General features: G+C 36.2%; 1 protein-coding gene across 4 annotated transcripts in view; it reads right to left on the bottom strand.

The window, feature by feature from the left end:
• ANKRD44 (ankyrin repeat domain 44) overlaps positions 1–22,455 on the bottom strand; it is a 373,934-nt gene that overhangs the window by 113,365 nt on the left and 238,114 nt on the right. For all 4 annotated transcript variants that reach the window (XM_027865874.1, XM_027865875.1, XM_027865872.1 and 1 more), the window contains exons 9-13: positions 21,414–21,492; positions 10,904–11,018; positions 4,482–4,564; positions 3,234–3,297; positions 1,093–1,161 (exon numbers count right to left, since the gene is read on the bottom strand). In XM_027865874.1, the coding sequence (XP_027721675.1) occupies positions 1,093–1,161; positions 3,234–3,297; positions 4,482–4,564; positions 10,904–11,018; positions 21,414–21,492 (410 nt within the window). The remainder of the gene's footprint in view (positions 1–1,092; positions 1,162–3,233; positions 3,298–4,481; positions 4,565–10,903; positions 11,019–21,413; positions 21,493–22,455) is intronic.

The raw sequence follows: 22,455 nt of genomic DNA, 5'->3' as shown, positions 1-22,455 counted from the left end.
ACTTGTCTCCAGCATATTTTCAGGCAAAGGAACAACAAAGAATTTTAAAAGGCAGTTATAGAAAACTTGATATATTTTATGCAGCCCATAAAATATTTCTAATGATAGGACATTTCACAGCAATATCATTAGAAGAACCTTACAGCTGGAGTTTCTAAGCCTGTTTGTTTGTAATTTTTTTCATAAGACTATGAAATTTGAACCAGCACTTCCCATGTTTATATCAGAGCAATGCTGTCGCTCATAAGTTTGCCAGGGAAGAGAATAACCTAACTTCCAGAATAACATAACACAGATCTGATAACATGATTTAAAAAAAAAAAAAAACACATACACACAACCCGAAATCTTAAACATCAAGATACCAATTCCTTTATCTCCCTCCTCTGGAAAAGGGGAATGTAACTTTGACAGAATTAAAAGTCAATCTCTATTGGAAAAAACACACATCGAATTGTTCAAGGCCAGTGAAAAATTTTGAAGTTTCTAAAACCCACAAAAGATTTTCCATAAATTCAGATAGGAGACAATCCTACTTGAGAGATAAGGAAGTAGAAGGCAGAAGAGTGGAGTAAAGACTAAACTGGGCTGGAAGGTAGCAGACCTTCATTTAATTCCTGGTTTTCCTACAGGCTTCAACAAGACTTAATTTCTTCCTTTGCAAAATGGGGCAGATGAAATTTATCATTTCTAGGTTCCCCTTTACACTATGATCAGGGAAACTTAATATCAAGGAGTATAAGAGCTAAGTAGTATACACCAGACAGAAATGTGGGCATAGCCCCAGTAGAAAGGTTAAAAATATGTTTACATGGGAGGAAGATGGGAAGGACATAAGAGAAATAACTTATTTTTATACAGGACTCAAAAATGTACATTTGACTTTTAATGTTAATTGCACCAGCCTCTGAAATTTCACTTGAAGGAGGAATTTTCTTTTAGGGATGGCAGTCTTCCCAAGTTGTTCCACTGTTTCTCATTTGAAATTCAGTGATATGATTTCCAGATGGAAACTCCAATTCATCCTACCATCTCCTCCCCAGGCTCCTCCTTATTTACACACCCCTGATGTAGCGATCCCTGATTACCTACCTCCCACATTTATCCTTCTTACTGAAATCTGCTCCACTGCTCTGCAAGAGTTTTATACATTCCACATTACTGGAAAGATAGGAAACAAATCATTAAGAAGATGAAGGTGAAGTGTGCTCCCTTCTACATTTATAGGGCTCGAGGTAAGTGCTCCACTGTAACTGTTGGCTTAAGTTCTGCTAATAAAAGTGAACAGGTTATAATAACTTCATCTCAGACACAGCTACAATTTCTACAATCTTCTTGAAAAAAGGTTCTTTAAATCAATAAAGTCAATAGCCTGATTATGCAGTTTCAATTGCATGAATATTATTTTAATTTGTCCTTAGTGATTATTATGTAGCCAAATCTTTTAATCATGCTTCATTATTTATCCAAAGACATTTTTAAAAAAGCATATCATTTATAAAATGATCATTTAATATCAAAAATGAGATTTAGGCACTTAAACCTACAATAATTTCACGTCACCTTTAAACAATAAGCCAAAGTGGATGAGTATTACTTTTTATCACAACTGAATGAGTTTGCCACGATAACCATTTTCAGCCCAGACAGCCCTTAATGGAAAATAAAACAGCTGCATTTCCCTTTCTGTGTAATCTAGGCGAATAAATGCGCAAGAACCATGGCTGAAAATGATGTAAGGAAGCAAAGTCATCTTCCAAAGCTCCTTTGTCATTCACAGGAGCAATAAATCACGTTTAGTAGGCAAATAGAAAGAAGCTCATTGGAGTGTATTTTCCTACAGAAGCCTAAGCAACTAATACAAATGCTAATGGGAGTTTCAGTCACAAACCCAGAACTGAATATAAACACTTTGTATACAGGTCTGTTTTAAAAAAGCAGGTCTATAGGAAGACAAATTATTCATCACTGTTCCATATTAGTTATCATAGACTAACCTGAGTCATTATTTTCAAGCCACTAGGTGGCATAGTAGATAAGTGTGCTGAGCTTGGAGTCAAGAGGACTTGAGTTCAAATCCCGTGTTCATTATCAGCTTAGTGACCCTGGATAAGTCACTTAACCTATCTCAGCCTCATCTTCCTCATGTAAAATGTGGATAATAATAGCACCTACCTCAAAGGGTTGTGTGATGATCAGATGAGATGACATAAAATGTATTGCAAATCGAAAAGCATTATATAAATGCCAATTATTTAAACTCAGATTTTTTTTAAAGTTTGATTTTTCCTTGATGGTAACCAGATAAATTCAACTCAACTTAGGATGAGCCTCATTTTCTGTTTGCAGCTTCCTTTCTTAGAGCACAACTTGTTTTAGCTTGCACAAACATTAAATACAAGCACTCTGCAAGGCATTCATGGTGTTGGGTTGGTACAACATGAGCAGCTACTGAGCATAATTCTCATTAACAACGGAAAGCAAATGGATAAAAAGATGATAAAAAAAGTATAAGGATGTATTTTTGGGCAACATCAGTTACACACTGGCCACAAAATGATTAAAAGAACATCTTATTCAATAGAGGCCATTAAAGAAAGAACTTTTTAGTAAATGTGTTCTCATATAACATTAGTTATTGACCGAAATTGTATTCAAAACCCCTGGGATGGAAAAGAAAGGTATCGTATAAATAACACTCTCAATAGTTCCACCAAAAGAACAATGGACACATGATCTTGTGCACTTGACTTATGTCATTGTTTACATTCATTTCATATTAGTGCATCAAAAAAAAAGCCTTAAAATGGTATGCTGAAGTGGGGGGAAATGAATGGCTAGAAATGAAAGGGAAGTTATTCAGTCTTATTTTTCTGTCACTATTACCTATTTATTAGAAAGGTAAGAGGAAGACCAAAAAATAGTGGATGCTCTATTTTTTTTCGTGTGGTTACCAGCCTCTTTCCTCAAGGCTAACGACAAATTCTTTTTTTTAAAAAAAAAAAAAGTTGATTTTTACATATGAATTGAGTCTCTGTTCAAACTCCATGAATTTTTTTCTTTGGAGAAAAAAAAAAGAAAAGTGATCTGAGGCAAAAGGCATGTGGCATTCTTTAAAATCACTGGCACTTGCTTTAACCAGAAAAAGTCCCTTGGTTGACAAACAATTAGCCAATTAAGACACAGTAGCAATTAATCCATGAACCATCAACTCAAAATGATCAACTACTCACCCTCCTGCGGCAGCAGCATGAAGGCAGGTTCTTCCAAATTTATCTGGTGTGTCTATTTCAAAGCCTGCAGACAGCACGTGCTCATTACTAAACAAGGACACTATGCTATACTTTTGTCCTAGTTAAACCACAAGAAACATTGCAGAGACAGAAAAATCAGTTAGTAGAAAAACCAGAGTGCAAGCAATTGTAGTCAGCAAGAGGTTGTCATGGAAACGAAGAGTAACTGCTCAAGCTTGGCGATTCTATAAGAAGAAGAACCGTGAAGTCAAGAAGAATTTATTTTCACATTCAGCCCTGGATGCACCACAGCACCATTTTTCAATCACAGGGTAGAAATTTATGAAACTGATTGGCGATAACTAGGACAGCAGATTGGAAGACAGAGACATGAAGAAAACATGAATCCAAAGTGGGAAGCTTAACATGCTAAAGGGAGATGTTTTCTTAAGTGAATTCCCACCTTTCTGGTTGATTGGAGGTGTAAAAAGCATGCCTTCATGCAGGGGCTATTTTTATACATGCCCAAAGCTGGGAAAGCAAGATGAGCTATATGTAATGGAGTAGATGAAAAATGAGTTTCAGAATTGTCTGAATTAGTTCACAGACAATGTGTGCCTGGTAATCAGGTCAGTCCCTTTTTGCCTTTGGAAGCCCAGGGAAAACTCTGTACACATAGGTTTGGAAATAGGAAATGAATTCTAGTTCCATGAAGAAAAAAATATAGAATCCCTAGTGGCAACATAATAACCAAGAAGCTTGCCACAAGTTATGTAACATAAGACAATATTCTAAGACTACATCTCCTAACCTGTAAAGAAATTTTTCAATTTGAAATAGTCCCACGAGAAAGAGACTCCAATAAGCTGGCAAAGATTCACTACAAAGATTTGCAGACTTTCACATACAAATAAGATATTTTGGTCCTTTTTTAAATAAAATATTAAAATAACCTAAAATTTTGTTTACTTCTTATGATTTAATCAAGTTCCTATATCCCCCAAACCTAAATGATGCTAAACCACAATTCTCAGTGATGGGTGTAGGGGTAGAGACATTCAAAGGAACTTCAGCACCAAGGGCTGCTGGGAATGAATCAACATGCAGTTAGGAAAGCTATACACAGCCCAGTGACCAAGCCAAGCCTAATGATGTGAAACACAGGCAGGTACTGCTTTTGACCATCCACTAAAGCCAAATGACTCAAACTATTAATTAAACTTCATCCTGGCTAGTGGATGTACCTACCTGAAGATAACAACTTCCTGCAGCAGTCAGAGTGAGCATTCAGTGCCGCTAAATGTAAGGGGAACATGCTGTGGATGCCGCATCTGAAAAACAGGACCATATAATAACAATATCAATAATAATAATAATAATAATAATAATAGCCTATATTGTGTTTTAAAATACTTTTTTCCTCAGAACAACTCTGGGAGGTAGGTACTTTATTACTCCATTACTATCCCCATTTTATAGATGAGGAAACTGAGAAAACATAAGTCTTGACTTGCCCAGTGTCATATAAGCAGTAAATGTCAGAGGCTAGATTTGAACTTAGATCTTCCTAACTTCAGGTCAAGCACTCTACCCATTGTGCCACCTACCAATATATTTCTCTAAATAATTCTCTAAATATTCCTAGATAAACATTTGACTTTTCAAAGTCCTTTCTGATGAAAACTAAAAACATTCACTTGAAGCTAAGGGAATCATAGCTCCATCAGTAGCTATGTTTTCTGTGTTCATTCTCTATAGTTTTCATTAAGCTAGCCATTTCCAATGTCTAACACTGAAAACTATGTTGGTTTGTTCTTGGGGTGGAAAATAACATGCATAATCAAGCATTCAACATATATTTATAAAGAAACTTTTCAGCATCCATCATTGTATTAGGAACTGGAAAATATGAGAAAACATTTACTTATTCATTAGACCAGGTTCTACAAAGCAAACTTTTAGAAAAGAAAATGAGTACTTGTATTGTGCAGGGGAAATCTTCATGTCTTTAATATTTTTTCATGTTGTATATTTCTTAAAAAACTTATAATGTCCAAACAGGTAGGTATGAAAATTAATAGAGATGAATCTTTGGAACCGAATATATTTCAGTAGCCCAAATAGTTCCGAAAAAAAGAACTACAAAAATAATGAAAAACATTGGAATCTTACCATAATGCTATCCTGGAGAGCCATACAATAGGATCATGTTATGGAAAGACAGCTATATTTATAACGAGGTGCTTGGGAAACTTCTATAATTAAGCCCATTTGAATGTGTCACCCAGGAAGAACATATCTTATGACCAATTCTACTTGATGGCAATTAGTATCAAAATTAGATGTCACAACATCACGTTTTCCCACATTGTGTTGTTCGAACAGGACATTTCAGACAACTTCATTGCAGCCAGCAGTAACAGCACTATATAAATTTACCTCCTGCCAGAGTTAACTATCTGTGGGTCCCCTCTAGTGTAAATTGGCCAAGCAATGCTCTGCCTCAGAAATAAATTGGCATATGCTCCACTAAACTACTCTGATTGCCTATATAATTTGCATTTCTAAGCTTTGGATATGTAGTTTTCTATCTCTCAAGTAATTATGTAGTTACATAACCACACATACGTGTGGATATGAACATACCTACGGTTCATGATATCCAGTACCCTTACAAATCATGCTAAGTATCACATTCTTGCTATATTGGCTTCTTTCTATTTATTAGCATTTTCTTTTTCTCTTTTCTCCCTTCATTTACTGTTCCTAGATGGAGATTTCCAACCTGGTCTCTATAATGGCTGGCATCCATCAAGAAATGCAATTTGCCCATCTTCCTGGCAGTGTCAGGTTGAGGAAAGCTCCTTGTAATTGCCTCCCTCATCGTTTAAAAAAAATCTGAGAAGCAATCACATCAGTGACTGACCTTGATGCCTGCAAAAGGGTTACAAATGGGGGGATGGGGAAGATACATTTTCTGTAAATACTATCAAGGATATTTTTCAATCTTCATGAGAATGGAAGCAGCCATTAAATATTTCTTTGTGCCAAATGCTTTGAAAGTTCCTTGCTAAATGAAGCCCCAAGCAAATCTGATTTTACCTAACCCTTTCTTTTGTGGAGAGAATAGCTCTGTGATTGGAATTTGTGGCAAAATTAAATGATTAAATATGCTTAGTGATCTGTAAGGAAGGTCTAGACACTATCCACATTTGGTGCTTTAGAAGTAAATTTTCCTTGGGCTAGGGTCCTGGATGAGAGGATTTCTCAGTGTTCTTGATTCTATAATTCCTTAATTATTCAGTAATACCTACAACAAAAGCTATTAAAACTCAAATGCAAATACAGCAAAAGTACTTCAAAAGAGCCAACATTTTCCTGTTACAGACATCCTATGTCTCAGTGGAAGGTTTCATAGGCTGCTATGGCTAGAAAAATTGCTCCCTCTGTGGCCAACTCTGTAATAATGAAATTGTTTGAATTTGGTTCTGCTGGTCATCAGATGAGAAACATGGAATCTATCGTGGGGCCTGGAGTCCAAACATTTCCTATCCTAGGACTGCAAAGCTTCTACTGTACTGGTATAATCTTATTAGCGTGGGTTACCTCCACACTGTGATGAGATACTCAAGTAAGACTTCAGAGGAAAAGTCAATGGGGAATAAGAACACAAAAAGTATACATAACCTTTCAGTAGGAAAGGTACTATGGATTTGGCAGCTTTTATTACTATTCTTTTACTATTACTGTTTACTATTTGCTATTTTACTATTACTATTTACTATTTTATTACTATTCTTTTCAACAGATTTCCTACTCAAGCTCCTAGGTAAAGAAAATAGCAATAATTTACATTTGTAGAGCACACTATGGATATAAAGCACTTTGCATACTTTGCTTCATTTGATCCTCACAATCACTCTGTAAGTCAGGCAATGAAAATATTATTATTCCCATTTTAGAGAAGAAGAAACTATAGGCAAAATGGCTTGCCCGAGGTCCTATAGCTTGGAAGTGGCTGAGAGCCTGGCCTCCCCCCCGGCTTGCAATGCCTGTTCCAGTGCTCTTCCCACTATACATACTAACTTGTATTTCATCACAAATACATATTAACTAATTATTTAACTTTTTTCCAATTTTTAAACATCAATTATGACTTATGAAGGCCTAGGAAAATTCATTTAAAAGTGCAATTTCTTTTTCTGTTTAACCAAAGGCAGTATTTTCAGCATCTGTACTGAGGTGGCAAAGATTTCAGTTCAGATGCAAATAATATTGTTTACATTCAAATAGGATGCTATTGATGCTCAGGTTCAAGTCCTAAAACTAGCATGTATCCTTAAGATTGAAACTAAAGACGGGGGCAACTAGGTGGTGCCGTGGATAGAGCACTGGCCGTGAAGTCAGGAGGACCTGAGTTCAAATCTGACCTCAGACCTAACACTGGACACTTACTAGCTGTGTGACCCTGGGCAAGTCACTTAACCCCAATTGCCTAAAAAACAAATTAAAGAAAAAATGGATATTTTCTTAATTGAAGTGAACTTCAGACCTTCTCAAAGTTTTAGAAACAGTGCAGCTCAAAAGAAAAAAACCCATTTTTAATTGCTTTAAAGACATCTTACACAGAAAAATGGCAAGATTGTCCATAAGAAAGGGATTTCATTGATTCTAATCAAGCACAGATGATTATGTTTATCTCATCAGTTATAAAATTAGGAAATAAAGTCTCCAAATGACACAAAACTTAATAATGAACAATTTACAAGAAGCAGAAAATAAATTCCATTTAAGTTACTACTTTTACTTAGCTATCTGTAAAAATTGGCAGAACCAAAATGGATCCATTTTTTTCAGATTCAGCATTCATCTATCTTTCCTACTTACTTAACTTCAGAGTAAATGAAGTCTAAAAATCAATTCACCATACAGACCCTATCAAAGATTGATCAATAAATGGCGGTCAATGAAAGACCATTGGCCTGGGTATCAGGAGACCTGGGCTCAAGTTTATGTGACTCTAAGCAAGTCACTTCCTCTCTTCTAACCTCCATTTCCTCATCTAGATATCTAATATCCCTCCCAGCTCTCAAATTCTATAAGAAAGAAAACAGACAAGTAAGTCTATCAATTTGGTTAGTCATACTCTTTTTTAGTGATGGTTATTCACATAAGTCATTATAAGACATTCTCCTTTGTTTCATCAGAAATATCAGCTAGCTTGCTGTATGAGTGAGGTAGCTCAAAGTAGATTGTGCTAAGAAACTGATTCCTTAAATCCTGGGAATAACTTTACACCAGTTAATATTTTAAAGCATACAATCTAATGTTTAAACAGAGACTTTAAATGGTTTCATCATAAAAAGTTATCCCTGGTCCTCAGTTTCCTCATCTGTAAGATGAAGGGGCTGTACTACATGGTCTCTGATGTCCCTTGAACTCTAAATCTGTGATCTTGTGATATATTATTTTTTCTATCATGGAAAAAAATAGTTATTTGTTTTTGAGAGAAGAGGACATAAACTGGTTAATATCTGTTGCAAATAAATTGGACCTAGATGAGAAACAAAAATATAGAGAGAATAGTTTGGTCTCCTAAGTATAATTTTTTTTTTTATCCAGTGGAGTCTCTCCTAACTTTTTCCAACCAGAAAGTACTTTTCCCCTGGAATTGACCTCTTCCTCTCCCTCCCCATATTAATTCATCAGAATGACTAAACATTCCTATTTTATACTGTCATAAACAAATAAAATAATGCCTCACACGATCTATACTTCAGGCCCTAAAGGCCTGACCTTCTAATAAATCTAGCTTTAAAAGCAACCTAATACATGTTCAGACTCACTAATATTTTTACATTACACTAGAGAAAGATGTTCACTTTTCTGGTACAAATTTGGTAACTGAAGCAAATTGAGGAGAATATGGTTTCTATTCTTCTGGTTGAGAGTATAGTTTCTCTCCTATTGAAAGTCAATAATAGCTTTCGACATTCTTTGACATCAAGTTCAAACTCCTTTCGGATATTGTAGGTCTTCAATATAATCTGGTTCTGTCTTACCAGTTCAACCTTTCTCCCTACTACTCTCCAAACACATGCCCACACCCTCAGACTGCTCTATTCACTGACCTCTGCTCTCAATTCAACAAACATTTGAAGTGCCTACTATGCCCAAGGCACTGAGCTAGACACTGGGAATATACAGGTAGTTCCCAGTCTTTGAAAATTTAAATTCAATGGGAGTAAATTCCACTTTGCTCATTATTATTTTCACAACTTTACTCATACTTTTGTACCTTTCTGGTTTTAATTTCCCACCTCACCCCATCCTAGACACACATTTTTGTTGTTATTCAATCATTTTTCTGTTGTGCCCAACTCTTCGTGACCCTATTTGGGGTTTTCTTGGCAAAGATACTGAAGGGGTTTGCCATTTCCTACTCTAGCACATTTTACAAATGAGGAAAATGAGGCAGAGTTAAGAGACTTGGCCAACACATGTGGTTTTCTTCACATATCCAAATACATCTCATGCTTCAAATCCATTCCCTCTCTGAAGGCTCTTCAATGTAGATTAGCCACCATTCATCTCTTTCCTCAGACTACCAATAATACTTGTTGTCTGTATCTCATATTTTGGCAGCATTTTATCACATAATCTTATGTTTGAGGTGTATCTTGTATCCTTCAAAAGACTGCAGCCTGAGACCAGGGACCATGTCATGCATTTCTCTCCTATTTCTTTATAGCATGTAGCACAGTGCTACACCCACCATAGGCACTCAATGAATGACTTTGGAATTAAAGTGAAAACTTTAGTCACAGTCACCTTTTATAATGTAGCCAATACACTCAATTGCTAGTCTGCAGCCAAATTGTTAAAATAAAACAGAATAAAAGAGAATATAAGTACCAAAATAAATTCTTTATAGTTATGTAATATATTATTCCTCCTACTCAGTTACACTAAAAATTATAGTAACACTAACTATAATAAATGACATTTACATAGTACTATGTAGTTTGCAAAGTACTTTACATGCATTATCTCATTTGGGTCCCTTAGCACTCCAGGTAGGTTGGTACTATAGGTATTATTATTTGCATTTTCCAGATGGAGAAATTGAGGCTTTGAGAGATTAAGTGACTTGCCCCTAGGTCACACAGAATATATCAGAGGTAAAATTTGAACTCAGGTCTTCCAGACCCCAAGATCCAGCTTCTAAGCATACCATTTTTCTAGAAGGAAATCAGCAAATAACCTGGAAAACAGCATTAGAATGTAAAATTCAGAATAAAGCTCAAGTATCCTTTGTAGACTTTTAGCAAGTCACTTAACTCAGCCTTGGATTTCTCATCCATAAAAAAAGGGACTTGGATTAAATGATAGCTAAGGGCCTTACCAACTCTAAAATCCTGTGACCTTTGATCCTGTGGCCTTTTATTACAGTACGCTGAAATATGCTTGTACCTTCAAGTAACTAAAAGATAAAATCATCCCTTAACCACATCTGCCATTAAAAGCCATTTTATTTCAAACTGAATCTGTTTTTAGAGCAAAAGTAGAGCTCTATCTCTAATCTGAATAAATTTCTTGCATGGTGAAATCTACTTGGCAGCATTACTAGTATCTGACAATTATTGAACAGTATTTTTTCTATAACCTACTTAGCTGTGTCAGCTCCGCTGGTTATTAAGGTGTTAATCAAAAGCTCATGACCATATCTTGCAGCCACATGGAGAGGGGTATTGCCATCCTTATCCACACAATCAATTTCGCCTCCTGAAAGAGAAATTTTAATATAGCATAATGCAAGGATTTAGGGTGATTCTAGGGCTGGATGATATGTTATTTAAATTCACAAAATACCCCTTTTTTCCAACCTAGTGTGCACCTTCAATCTTTAAGGTAAGGTATCACATTTTATCAAAAGGCAACAACATATTTTTTATGGGTACATCATTAAGTAAAGGTATAATATTAATGATGAAAAGCATAGACATGTATGTATACATTTATGTAGAGAGAGAGGAAGGGAGGGAGAGAGAAAAAGAGAGAAAGAGAGAGAGAGAGAGAGAGAGAGAGAGAATCTGTAAAATGTAAAACTACATTTTACAATATATGTCTAATCCAAAGAGACTCTGTTAAAAGTTCCCGAGGCAAGTCTCACATTTGCACAACTGTATTTCTGCCCTAAACTAAGAATGTAACCAAATTTAATAAAAATGAAATGTTGAGGCACATTTTGTCTCAATATTTACCTGCTGATGCAAAAGACTATAGAAATAGAATTATGCTTAAATATAATGAAATGATCTAAACTATTAAAAAGGAAAATGAAAGTATTTAAGATACAGTCTCCAATGAGGTCCTTTCCAATTCTGAAATTCTATGGGTCTGTAAGAAATCCGCAAAAGCACGCATGGGAAAACTGAAATTGAAATTAATAAAAATTTCATTTTAATCATCCATCAGTGCTTTTAGTAGCATTCTTAAGTGATATAACAGGTATACAACGACAGTCATGAAAATAGTCCCTGCCATCAAAGAGTTTAAAGTCTAAGAAAGAGAAAATAGAGAAAGAGAAAGCAAATAAAGAGAGAAGAGAGGAAAAGGTACATTCATTTAATAAATATTTATTGTATGAACATTGTGCATAAGAACAGAGAGAATTGCCTGGTGAAATCTGTGGTGAAAGCTGAGCAAAAGTTTGCAGGATGAGGAAGAGTGAAGTCAAAGGGAAAGGAGAGAACAGTCAAGGAAAAAAAGTACCAATATTCAAGTTTATAATGTTTGTCTAGATGTAAATTGATTTATACTTTTAAATGTTATTGAGTATTGAACCATACCAAGGGAGCACCCAGAATATTTTGATTATCCACAAAAGGTGGTCCAGACTCTTGATGCTCCAGTTTCCCAACCATTTTCCTTAGGGAACAAATGACCCAGGGCACCAGTGAACACAACAGATTAGCTGTCAAATCTTGCTTGACAAGTCAGTTAACTTTGGGCAAGATAGGTGAGCAAAACAGCCACAAACATATATTTCTGAGACTTCATTCAGGAAGCTCAGGGTTCAGAAAATGGTCAACAAAACTCTGCCAAAGCTTAATCCCATTTACTCATCCTTTTATTCAACACAACAGCTAAGCTGGCCCTGTTTCAAGCTATCATTTTCATCTGTATACTTTGAGAAGTAAAAGGCCCTTTGGTGAATATGAATTTATGATTATAATCAGAGTTCATGGAAGACATGGAAGAAAGTCAAGTCAATATCTAATATCAAAGACTATATTGGAGAACATCACATTTTAAAGAACAAAAATATTCACGTAATGACTCCCAGCAGCTGAGTGATATATGTTTATGTCTTACAGGAAGAGGTAACATAAAAGCTTTTCACTCTTCCCTGATGGACTCCTGAGTATCACAGCTGCTTCTCTACTCTTATCAAGCCACTCACTCAACTACTTCCTCTCCTCCTTTTCAGCAGAGGCCCTCACCTCATTTTTTCACTGAAAAAAACTGAGGCAGTCTCTAGCAAGCTCTCACTCCTTCATCAACAGTGTGCTGTTGTTACCACCACCACCATCACTACCATGACTGCTGCTGCTACTACATCACTCCTCCTCCTCCTCCTCCTCCTCCTCCTCCTCTATACTACTACTACCACTGCTACTGCTGCTGCTGCTGCTAGCTAGCTGGTATTTACATAGCACTTTAAAGTTTGCAAAGTGCTTTATAAATATTATCTTATCCTCTTAAAAACCCTGGGAAGTAGCTGCTATTATTATTCCCACTTTATGGCTGAAGAAACTGAGGCAGGCAGAGGTTAAGTGCCTTGCCCATGATCAAACAACAAGTAGGTGTATGAGACTGCATTTGGATTCAGGTTTTCCCGACTTCAGATCACTGTGCAACATAGCTACACTTACTATCTGCCAGACATTTTGTTAAGTTTTAGATATACACAAAGAAATGCAAAAATACAAAAATAGTGTCCATGAGGAGCTTATGTTCTAATGGGGAAGATAATAGGTATAAAAATAGACATTTACAAAATACACAAGGAAGACAAAAGGTAACTTTAGAAGGGAAAGTTAAAGTGGCCGGGAGGGACTGGCAATGGCTTCCTGTAGGAGGTGAAATTTAAGCTGAATCTTGAAGGAAGCCAGGCCGGTGGATAGGAGGAGGAAGAACTCATAACAGGAGGCATGGGGCACAGTGAAACACAAAGGTTTGGAGACCGGAAATGGAGAGCCCAGAACAAGAAATAGCAAATAGCTCTATATTGTTGGGTTATAAAGTGAACTGAAGAGAGTAACATTTGGGAAGACTAGAAAGGCCGGTAGGGAGCGGATTGCGAAGAGTGTTAAATGCCAAACGAAAAAATTTATAACTGATCCTGGATGTAATAGGGTACCATTGATGTTTATTAAGGGGGGGTGGGGATGGGGTGACCTGGTCAGATTTACCCTTCTGAAAAATCACTTTGGGAACTGTGTGGAGTATTTGTTAGAGTGGGGAGAGACTTGAGGCAAAAAAGTCAATTAGAAAGAAGGCTATTTCAATAGTCCAGGTAAAAGGCAAGGAGGATCTGAACTTGATTGATAGCTGTGTGAGCAGGAGAAAAGGGGCTAGCCAGCAGTGCACTGGTAAATGTTTGGCAACCAGCTCTCCAGGTGAAAAAACATACACATCTGCCTCTTTTACTGCTGCACTGTTATTATCATTTCAGAAATATAACAAGGTTGCATAGGCTTGGCAGCTATTTTTTATTTCTCTTTATTTTACAAGTTGTAGCCAAAGAATTCATTGCCTAGTGTCTGTCTACTGGAGATAGGCCTCTTTGTACTCAATGAGGCTGGCACTTGGACGGCAGACACAGTCTGTTGTCAGGAATTTAAGTGAACTTGGCCTAGCACAGAAGAACCTGCCAGCACTTGGGGTCTGCTGAGACAGCCTTCAAGAGCCTATGGTCAGCTCTATACCACAATGAAGCATTTGAGGAAGACTTGAGAAGGATGTCTGTTACTGTATAATTGTGAAATCTGTTCGTTTGCTGCCAGCCAAAAAACATGCCACATTTAAGGTATGGAAAGGACTATTTGAAAAACTATTTTAGTTAAAAAATTTTGAACTATTTTAGTTTGTATATATCCTTTCTAATTCCTATGTATGATATAAAATTACAAATGGCTGGAACACCACATATTTTTATTTTCCCATAAATCTTTATTTTTATATGTTGTAAATATAATTTTTTTTCTGCTCTTCCAAAGACTTAGAAGCAGACTTAGAATTCTTAGATTGAATTTAGAAGTAGCTGCTTTTATGTATCCTAAAGGGCAGCTCTAGAAATAGGCCTTCACCTACCAATCATGGGTACCATAGAACCATATCTGGGTAAATGGGGATGGGTTAACCCAATCAATAAAGTCCAGGGATCTTTTTAACTGGTAACAGGACAGTTGTAGGACCACACTTAGCCAAAGGATTACCTAGCTTTAAAACAAGACAATGCTAAAATTCTTTAAATAATTAGTAAAGAGTTTAATTTTAAAGAGTTTAAAAAAAAAACACAGAAAGTGATAGAGCTCTATTTCGCTGGTTGCCAGATTCTAAGACTTACAAAGGAAGACAGGAACCCTTATCCCAGCCTTATGAACAACTACTCCTCATCCCTCCCTTTCCCCACACAATGCACGTGCACACATCTCTTTGTGCTCAGTCAAGTTCCGTAAGGCCACGCTACAGAGACTTCAGGGCTCAATTGTTAATACACTTTCAGATAACTGTAAGGGTGTGTAGGAAAGTAAAACTGAATATTTCTGAGGGTGGATTGCTAAGGAAAAAAAAGGCAAAAATTTTTAATGCTACTATAATTACTAATGTTTTCAAGGCCACTTTGAAACTTGGAAAAATTTAAATTAATTTTCTCTTTCACAGATGCTTATTTCTCCTTCTGAAGCTAAGTGATGAAAAATTAGGGCAAATATTAAAAAAAACCTTTTTATGATTAAAAGTAAGGAATATGTTTCATACTATGAAACATTTTATAAATTAAAATTCTGTTTGTTTAAAAAATCCTTGGAACATTCAATTGCAAACCTTTGAAACCTGATTGAAATGCAAATTAATATATTTAATCTTCACTGGAAGAGAAAGTTAAATGCTTAATAATTGGTTGAATAAAAACAAATACTGGATTTTTTCAATATGCATAGCATGTAAACTACAGAGTGTCATAGTCCATGTAATAGCAGGAAAAATAATTTATGTAACATTATCTAAATTATTCATCTAAAATTAGAGTTTTATTGAACAAACAAGAGGGGTCATCTTAATTACTTGCCTCACAGGCATTCCACACCAAAAGGTCAAACAAAGTCAGAATGAGTAATTCCAACATCAGCTCTCCAATCTTCCTTCCAAAGCCTAATTTATTTTTAAACCCTCTGTGAAAAAAACATTTCATGAACTTTTGTAACCTGTTAGGCATAGTTTTAAGAATCTAGAAGCCAAAACTTCTAAATAAAATAAAGCCTCAGATTTTCTTAGATTTCTTTGTCCCAACTTGGTTTCTGCATCAAATAAGATAGTATTGGGCTCTGACAAAAGAGCATGGGATAGCATCATATGTAATTAAATATTGAGTTCAATGTTTCCATCGATGACTGGAAAAAATAAGAGGTGTTTTTATCATTTCACTTTCCAATTAATCAACCCACAAGCATTTATTAAATGATTACTACTTTCTAAAGCCAGCTAGGTGGCGCAGTGGATAGAGCACTAAGCTGGAAACCAGGAAGACTCATCTTTCCGAGTTCAAATCTGGCCTCAGTTACTTACTAACTGTGTGACCCTGGGTAAGTTACTTAAACCTGTTTGCCTCACCTCCTCATCTGTAAAATGAGCTGGAGAAGGAAATGGTACCACTCCAGTATCTCGGCCAATACAACCCCAAATGGGGTCACGAAGAGTCAGACAGGGCTTCAACAACAATTTGCTGGATGCTAGGGATACAAACCCTAAAGTGAAATAGTCCTTGACTTTAAAGACCTTCTAGGTAGATGAATAATATATCCAACTTATAGGGTCATAGATTTAGAGCTGGAAAGAACATCAGAGAACTTCTAGTACAGGGGTAGGGAACCTGTGACCTTCTATGTCCTTGGGTGTGGCCCTTTGAATGAGTCCAAGTTCTACAGAACAGATCCTTTTATTAAGGGGATTTGTTCTGTGAAGTTTGGATTCAGTCAAAGGGCCACACTTGAGGACCTAGAGGGCCACATGCGGCCTCAAGGCCACAGATTCCCCACCCCTGTTCTGGTCCAAACTCCTTATTTTACAGATGAAGAAACTGAAGAACAAGGAGAAACGTGACTTTGGAAAGATTAAATAGGTAGAGAGTGTCCAAGACAGGATTTGAAGCCAGGTCTTCTGACTCCAAAGCTCAATGGTTTTCCCCACTATCACTCGGCCTCTCTTAAAGTGCTGTATCAGTGAAAGTCATTGTTGCATAGAATTACAGATCTGGGGCTCAATGGGACCTCAGATGCCCATTGTCCCTCCCTTCATTTAATGGATAAGGGACCTGAAACCCAGAGAATTTAGATGATTTGCCTATGGTCACACAGGTAATAAGTGGTAGAACCAATTGATCACATATAAGTGAGCTAAGGGTTCTAAGATGGGAAGAGGAAGAGGAAGAGTATGCTGGACATGGGGGGACATCCTGTCCAAAGGCCCAGCAGTGAGAACATCAGATATTTTCACATAGACCATTTTGGCTGGAATGTAGAGTATTTGAGAGGGAATACTACTTTATCGGTGTTTTTAATGAAAGTAACTAGTAAAATATTTACTCTAAGAAACAGGAAAGGGTTATTTACCAGTCCAATAGCCACAGTAAAATTAAAAGAGAGAAATAGGACACTGTTCAGTAGTTGCCTGGCTACTTTGTCCTAAATTTATGTATCACTGGCCAGCATGAAGTAACTTAATGGCTTTCAGGGCTTGGAGAAAGGACTGTATTCTCTGGCCAAGTTTTTCTGATGTTCCTATGAATGGGAATGGGTAGGATCCAGACCATGGTGAGGAAAACCCATTTGCCATCCCTCACAATGATCCAACCGTGCTGATTTGTACAAGTTGCAGATGGACCAGGGGAGAGTTGGGTCCCATAAAGGGTGACGGTGTGGGGTACTGACATATGTAGTCTTCTTGGAAGGGAGCCAAAACAGGAAGGAAAGAAAAGATAAACAATGTCTCTCCTCAGTAATTTTTAAATGCCAAGTAGAGATATGTCCAAATTTCATTGTAGATGCAGGTGACTGTTCAGCAACCATTATAAAATTTCATTTAATCTTTTTTCAAAAGTAAGGTTAATAACCCAAGCCTAGGTCTCTCACAGGATAGTATAGTATGTAAAAGGTGTCTTTTGGTCACGGCATCTACATCAGTTTCAGTTGCCAGATCATGCCAGAGTGGGACCAAGGGCCCCTCAAGACAGCACAGCAGCAGTGACATCTATTTTACATTTAGATAGATAATTTTACATTAATCGAAGAAGTGTAGAGAATGCTCAGAAAAAGAGATTCACTTTGATCCCTTTGGGGATGGTTCTTGGAGAGGCTACACCAGCCTGGAATCTTCTGGGAATTTTTAAAAAGAAGTTAGAACCCAACAACCTGCCTGGAAATCCTTAAGCACACCTAGCCTGATAGGGCTTAGTCTCAAGGTGGAACTCTAGATCTGAACTGAACCTTAAAATCAGCACTGCAGATGAAGGCCTGCATAGGGCAAAAATGTATTCCACCTCCTGGCCTGTTCACTGATGCTTAAAATTTCTTTAAGGAGGAAAAGGTCCTTTGTTGCACAGAGGGCAAGAACATCGACTTAAATAACATTAAATCCTTTCTTGTAAATCAGATTTTTATAGAAAGAAGAACATCTCAGCTGAAAATTCATTTTGGGGGTGGTAATAGAAAAGGATAAAGGAACTAATTATGAGAGAGAAGATTGGAGATATTAAAGAAAAATTTCACCCACTTTTCAGTTGTCTAGAGATGGTCCTATTGGAACAGCCTCCTAGGACTATCTGAACTCATATCCTTAGGGCTAATCTTAAAGCTTCTAAGCTAACTGGTCTTGAGAGACGCTAGACAATAGTGAGGAAAAAGGACTACAGTTGAGTGTTGCAAGATGGCATGATCATAGGATTATGGGAGCTAACAAATGGCCTACTAGTGTACTTTCCCTTAATTTTCACTACTTGGAAACCTGATGGGCCAATTAAATAGCTGTAGGGAAGAGATGGGGCTGGGTGCAAGTGATGCTAAAATGTTAGCATCATTCCAAAGGAAGACCTAGTGCCAAACTGAGAGAATGATGTAGTGGCTTACTGGATACTCACAACAATAGAAAGAAATGGAGGAACATAAGAAGAAAACATAAGATCAAGAATGAAAAGCTTTATGTAAATTTGGTTGAAAAAATATCCAAAGATCAGAATGGAATATAAGGCAACATGATTCAGAAATTCTGTTCATCAACAAAAGCTAACCTGAGTCATAGTTGTTAAAAAAAAAAAAGGTAATAAGATCTTTTAGGTGTCTAACTGCCATATCCCTATTCACAATTTAAGAGGAATATGAGAAACAACATGTGTATGTGTGTACATGGTGGGGAAAGGGAGGGAAATGGGCCAGTTATGAATGTAAAATCACAAGTCACAAAAAAAAAATAATTCTGACTAGGGAATACAGGAATAATGAGAATACATCAGAAGAGGTGGGCTTCCTAGAAAAGTATAAGGAGCTTTATAGTCTTCATAATTTGAAAGTATGTGAAAAGGTTTGTATCCAAATTATGGTGACCAGCTATTTACTACTATAAATAAGGGTAAAGCTACAGGAAACTTGGAAACTGATTTAGCAAAATCCTACTTTAATGAACCTGGCAGGACATCAAAATCACTTATTAAATCTGAATTATGTTTAAATGGCAACCTCTTGTGATGGTGAACAGAAAGAGCATTGTTTACTTTTTTTATTTAACTATATCAAGTGCCTCAGGGTTCTCTCTGCTAACAAATAACATCTTGGTGGGGGAGAGGCTTTTTTTAGAGACTTTTTAATAGTTTCTTTAAATGTGGGGCACAAGGGAACAAAGAACAATTTGGGACACTGGAGCCCAGAAAGGTAAATGAAATTATGCATGTATATATGGATGCTGCCTGCTATCTACAATCTCAGACTTCCCTCTCCCTTGCTTTCTGTCGGTCCCCGTCCAGCTCTTCCTGAACTCCCATATGTCTCCACAACTCTGTGATTCCCTGAGACTTCCAGCACACAAATACAATTATAGGAGACAGCATCAATACTAAACAAAATCTGTATCTTCATTGAACTAATAGTAGTAAATAAAATTACTATTACATATACTTATTATATATAACTATGTTATATGTAAAACTACAAATGTGACTACAAGGTGAAATATCTAAACTGATAAATCAATAAATTAATAAATATATAAAAATAAATATAGATATATTTATAAATTAAATTACAAATTGACTCCTGAATGGACAAGGATTTGTAATTTTGGTTTAATATAATTAAATGAAAAGAAATCAACAAAACCTGGTTATTGTTTTACATTCATGACAAAAATAGCTTAACTAACTACAACTTTGAATTAAGAGTTTTTCCATTCATTCATTCAAATTGGCTTTTACTTGAATAAGGGAAGGAATGCTATTAAGGCAACTAAGAAAATGAATGTTCCATTTTATAATCAGAAAAAAAATCAAGATGGTATGTTAAGTGAGAAATTTAACAGATATCTCCTTCCTATTTTTTTTTATTGATGTTCATTCAATTCCTTCTGTGACACACAAAGGCAAATCGCAAACTCTTGTGTTTCAAGAAATTCTTTAACACTGTAAGTTAGAGATAAATTGCTGATCTGTAGTAGGAGAGGGAGTTTCCATACTAGGAGTTCTAGATAAAAGAAAAAGATATTGGAAACAGCTGAAGGAGAGAAGAAGAATGACATTAATATGTATTCGTTGGGCCAAAATATATTTACAGATTAAAAAATTTTATTTCTAGAAACTATATTCATGATAACTATAATAAAACTTTACTATTTTAGACTTATTTTCAGGAAAAAAAGAAACAAAGGGGAGGAAAATGTTTGAATTAATGAAGACTGAATTCTGAAACTCCACTAAAAATGAAATGTAACTTTATTACAGAAATAACATATACAGAAAAGAGAAACAAAAACTAGAATGGGAGATCATTCCAGACATAAGCATAGAGGGCAGCACGAGCAAAGCTATGAATACAGGAGAGAGTAGGACAGACTGTTTCAATTGGGGTGAAGGGAAATAATACGAGATAAGACTAGAATTCTAGGTAGGAGCCGGATTGTGGAGGGATTTGAATGCTAGTATCAGTTTATACTTTATTTAGTAGACAATGGGGAGCCACTGAAGGTCTTTGAGTCTAGGAATGATATGGTCAGGGTGATGGACTTGGAGGATTACTCTAGCACCAGCACGGAAGACAGAATGGAGAGGGAATAAACTGGAATGAGGAAAACCAGTTAAGAAGTTGTTAAAATAACCTAGATGAGATGAGGACTTAAACTATGTTGTCTATAATGGGCATGGAAAGGAGAGTTACTGCTGAGATAAACTACATAGAAATTTACTGGATTTTCTGATTTGCCTTCCTCTGAATCTCTTACAATTTCTCCCTTTGTTTGCCTAAATAAGATTATCATAAATTAAGGGCAGAGGACTACGTTTAATTCCAATGTCTGTAAATAAGTTAAACATTATCAATAAATGTGTATGACTTAATTTTATTATTTTAAAGTGGGCAGTAGAGGGCCATGAGAATGTAAGTTCATGCTTTACAATCTCAAAGCACTTAGACCTCTTTACCTTAGAGAAGAAATTTAACAGAAACTTCAGGTTTCTCATAATTACATTCATAATTATACTAATTAACTTGACATTTTTGGAAAGGAGCCTTCAATAGCCATTTAAACAATCCTCAAAAACAATGAAAAGCAAAATACCAGCACAACGATCACCTCTGACTTTTAAATGACTGGAAACCAAAATCAGAAAGAGGGACACAGAAGATCTTCTCTTACCATTCTGAATGAGGGTTTGTGATCGTGTGAACCTTCCATGGACAGCTGTCATGTGCAGTGGACTCTTTCCATCCTTACTCTTTAAAAAAGGGAGAGAAAAGATAATTTGCTCATAAATCAGTGTCATCTAACATCCCTAGCAATATAACTGAGGAAATGATATCACACACAATTTCATCCAAAAGCTTAACATTAAATGCTTTGTCACAAGAGACTAAAGATAATTATGAAGGAGAAAGATTTTTCTATGAGAACTCCCAAGCAATTGTTTAATATTAAATACTTGGCCTTTTGTTAAAACCTTATCCTATTAGACTGCCAGAAACATAACATTTCCCATTTTATAGCTAAAGCTTTCAGAGGAGTAAATGATTTACTCAAGGTTGGAGATGAAGGCAGAATCTGCAATTTGACTTCAAATCTTTTAGTTGGTGCTACTTATCACAAAACATCTCCTAAAGTGACCTAAAGAAGAAGGTACCCTTCAAGTTTTTGCTTACCATCTATTCTACAGTACATGGGGGAAAAAAAGACAAATGATATGTTTACTTGTGGGGTCCTGTCTGAACAGAGGCTAACTCACTTGCCATAAATCATCGTCACATTTAACAACTGACCTGGGACCTACTCCCATTTAATAAAATTCAACACTCCCGAAAAGCAGTATTTTTTTTCAATGTTTTAAATGAGAGGCCCTTATTTTGCTGGCCTCATTGGAAATCACAGAATCAACATATGAAAGCCATTTGGCAGCTGTGTACCTTTTTTGAGGCTACACAGTAATGGAGTTTGAATTTATGTAATACTCAGAAATGATAGCCATCTATCTCTTAACTAGTCAGTCAAGGGAAATACTCTGACCTGATGAGACCAAACCACAGATTATGGACAGAATTTGTAAATTAGTCATGAACAAGTAACTTTAGTAAAACTTTCAAATAAAATATTGGTCCCAGAGGGCCAAGGTACAATAAAGAGAAATTGCAAAGGAACATATTTAGGCTTGGTGAAAAAAACAACTTCCTAACAATAACAGAAGGCT

Source organism: Vombatus ursinus, unplaced genomic scaffold, assembly GCF_900497805.2.
Source record: "Vombatus ursinus unplaced genomic scaffold, bare-nosed wombat genome assembly UNPS02014779.1, whole genome shotgun sequence".
In the NCBI taxonomy this organism is placed as follows: Eukaryota; Metazoa; Chordata; class Mammalia; order Diprotodontia; family Vombatidae; genus Vombatus; species Vombatus ursinus.
The sequence above is the reverse complement of the archived record's forward strand: the minus strand, read 5'-3'. Positions and strand labels throughout refer to the sequence as shown.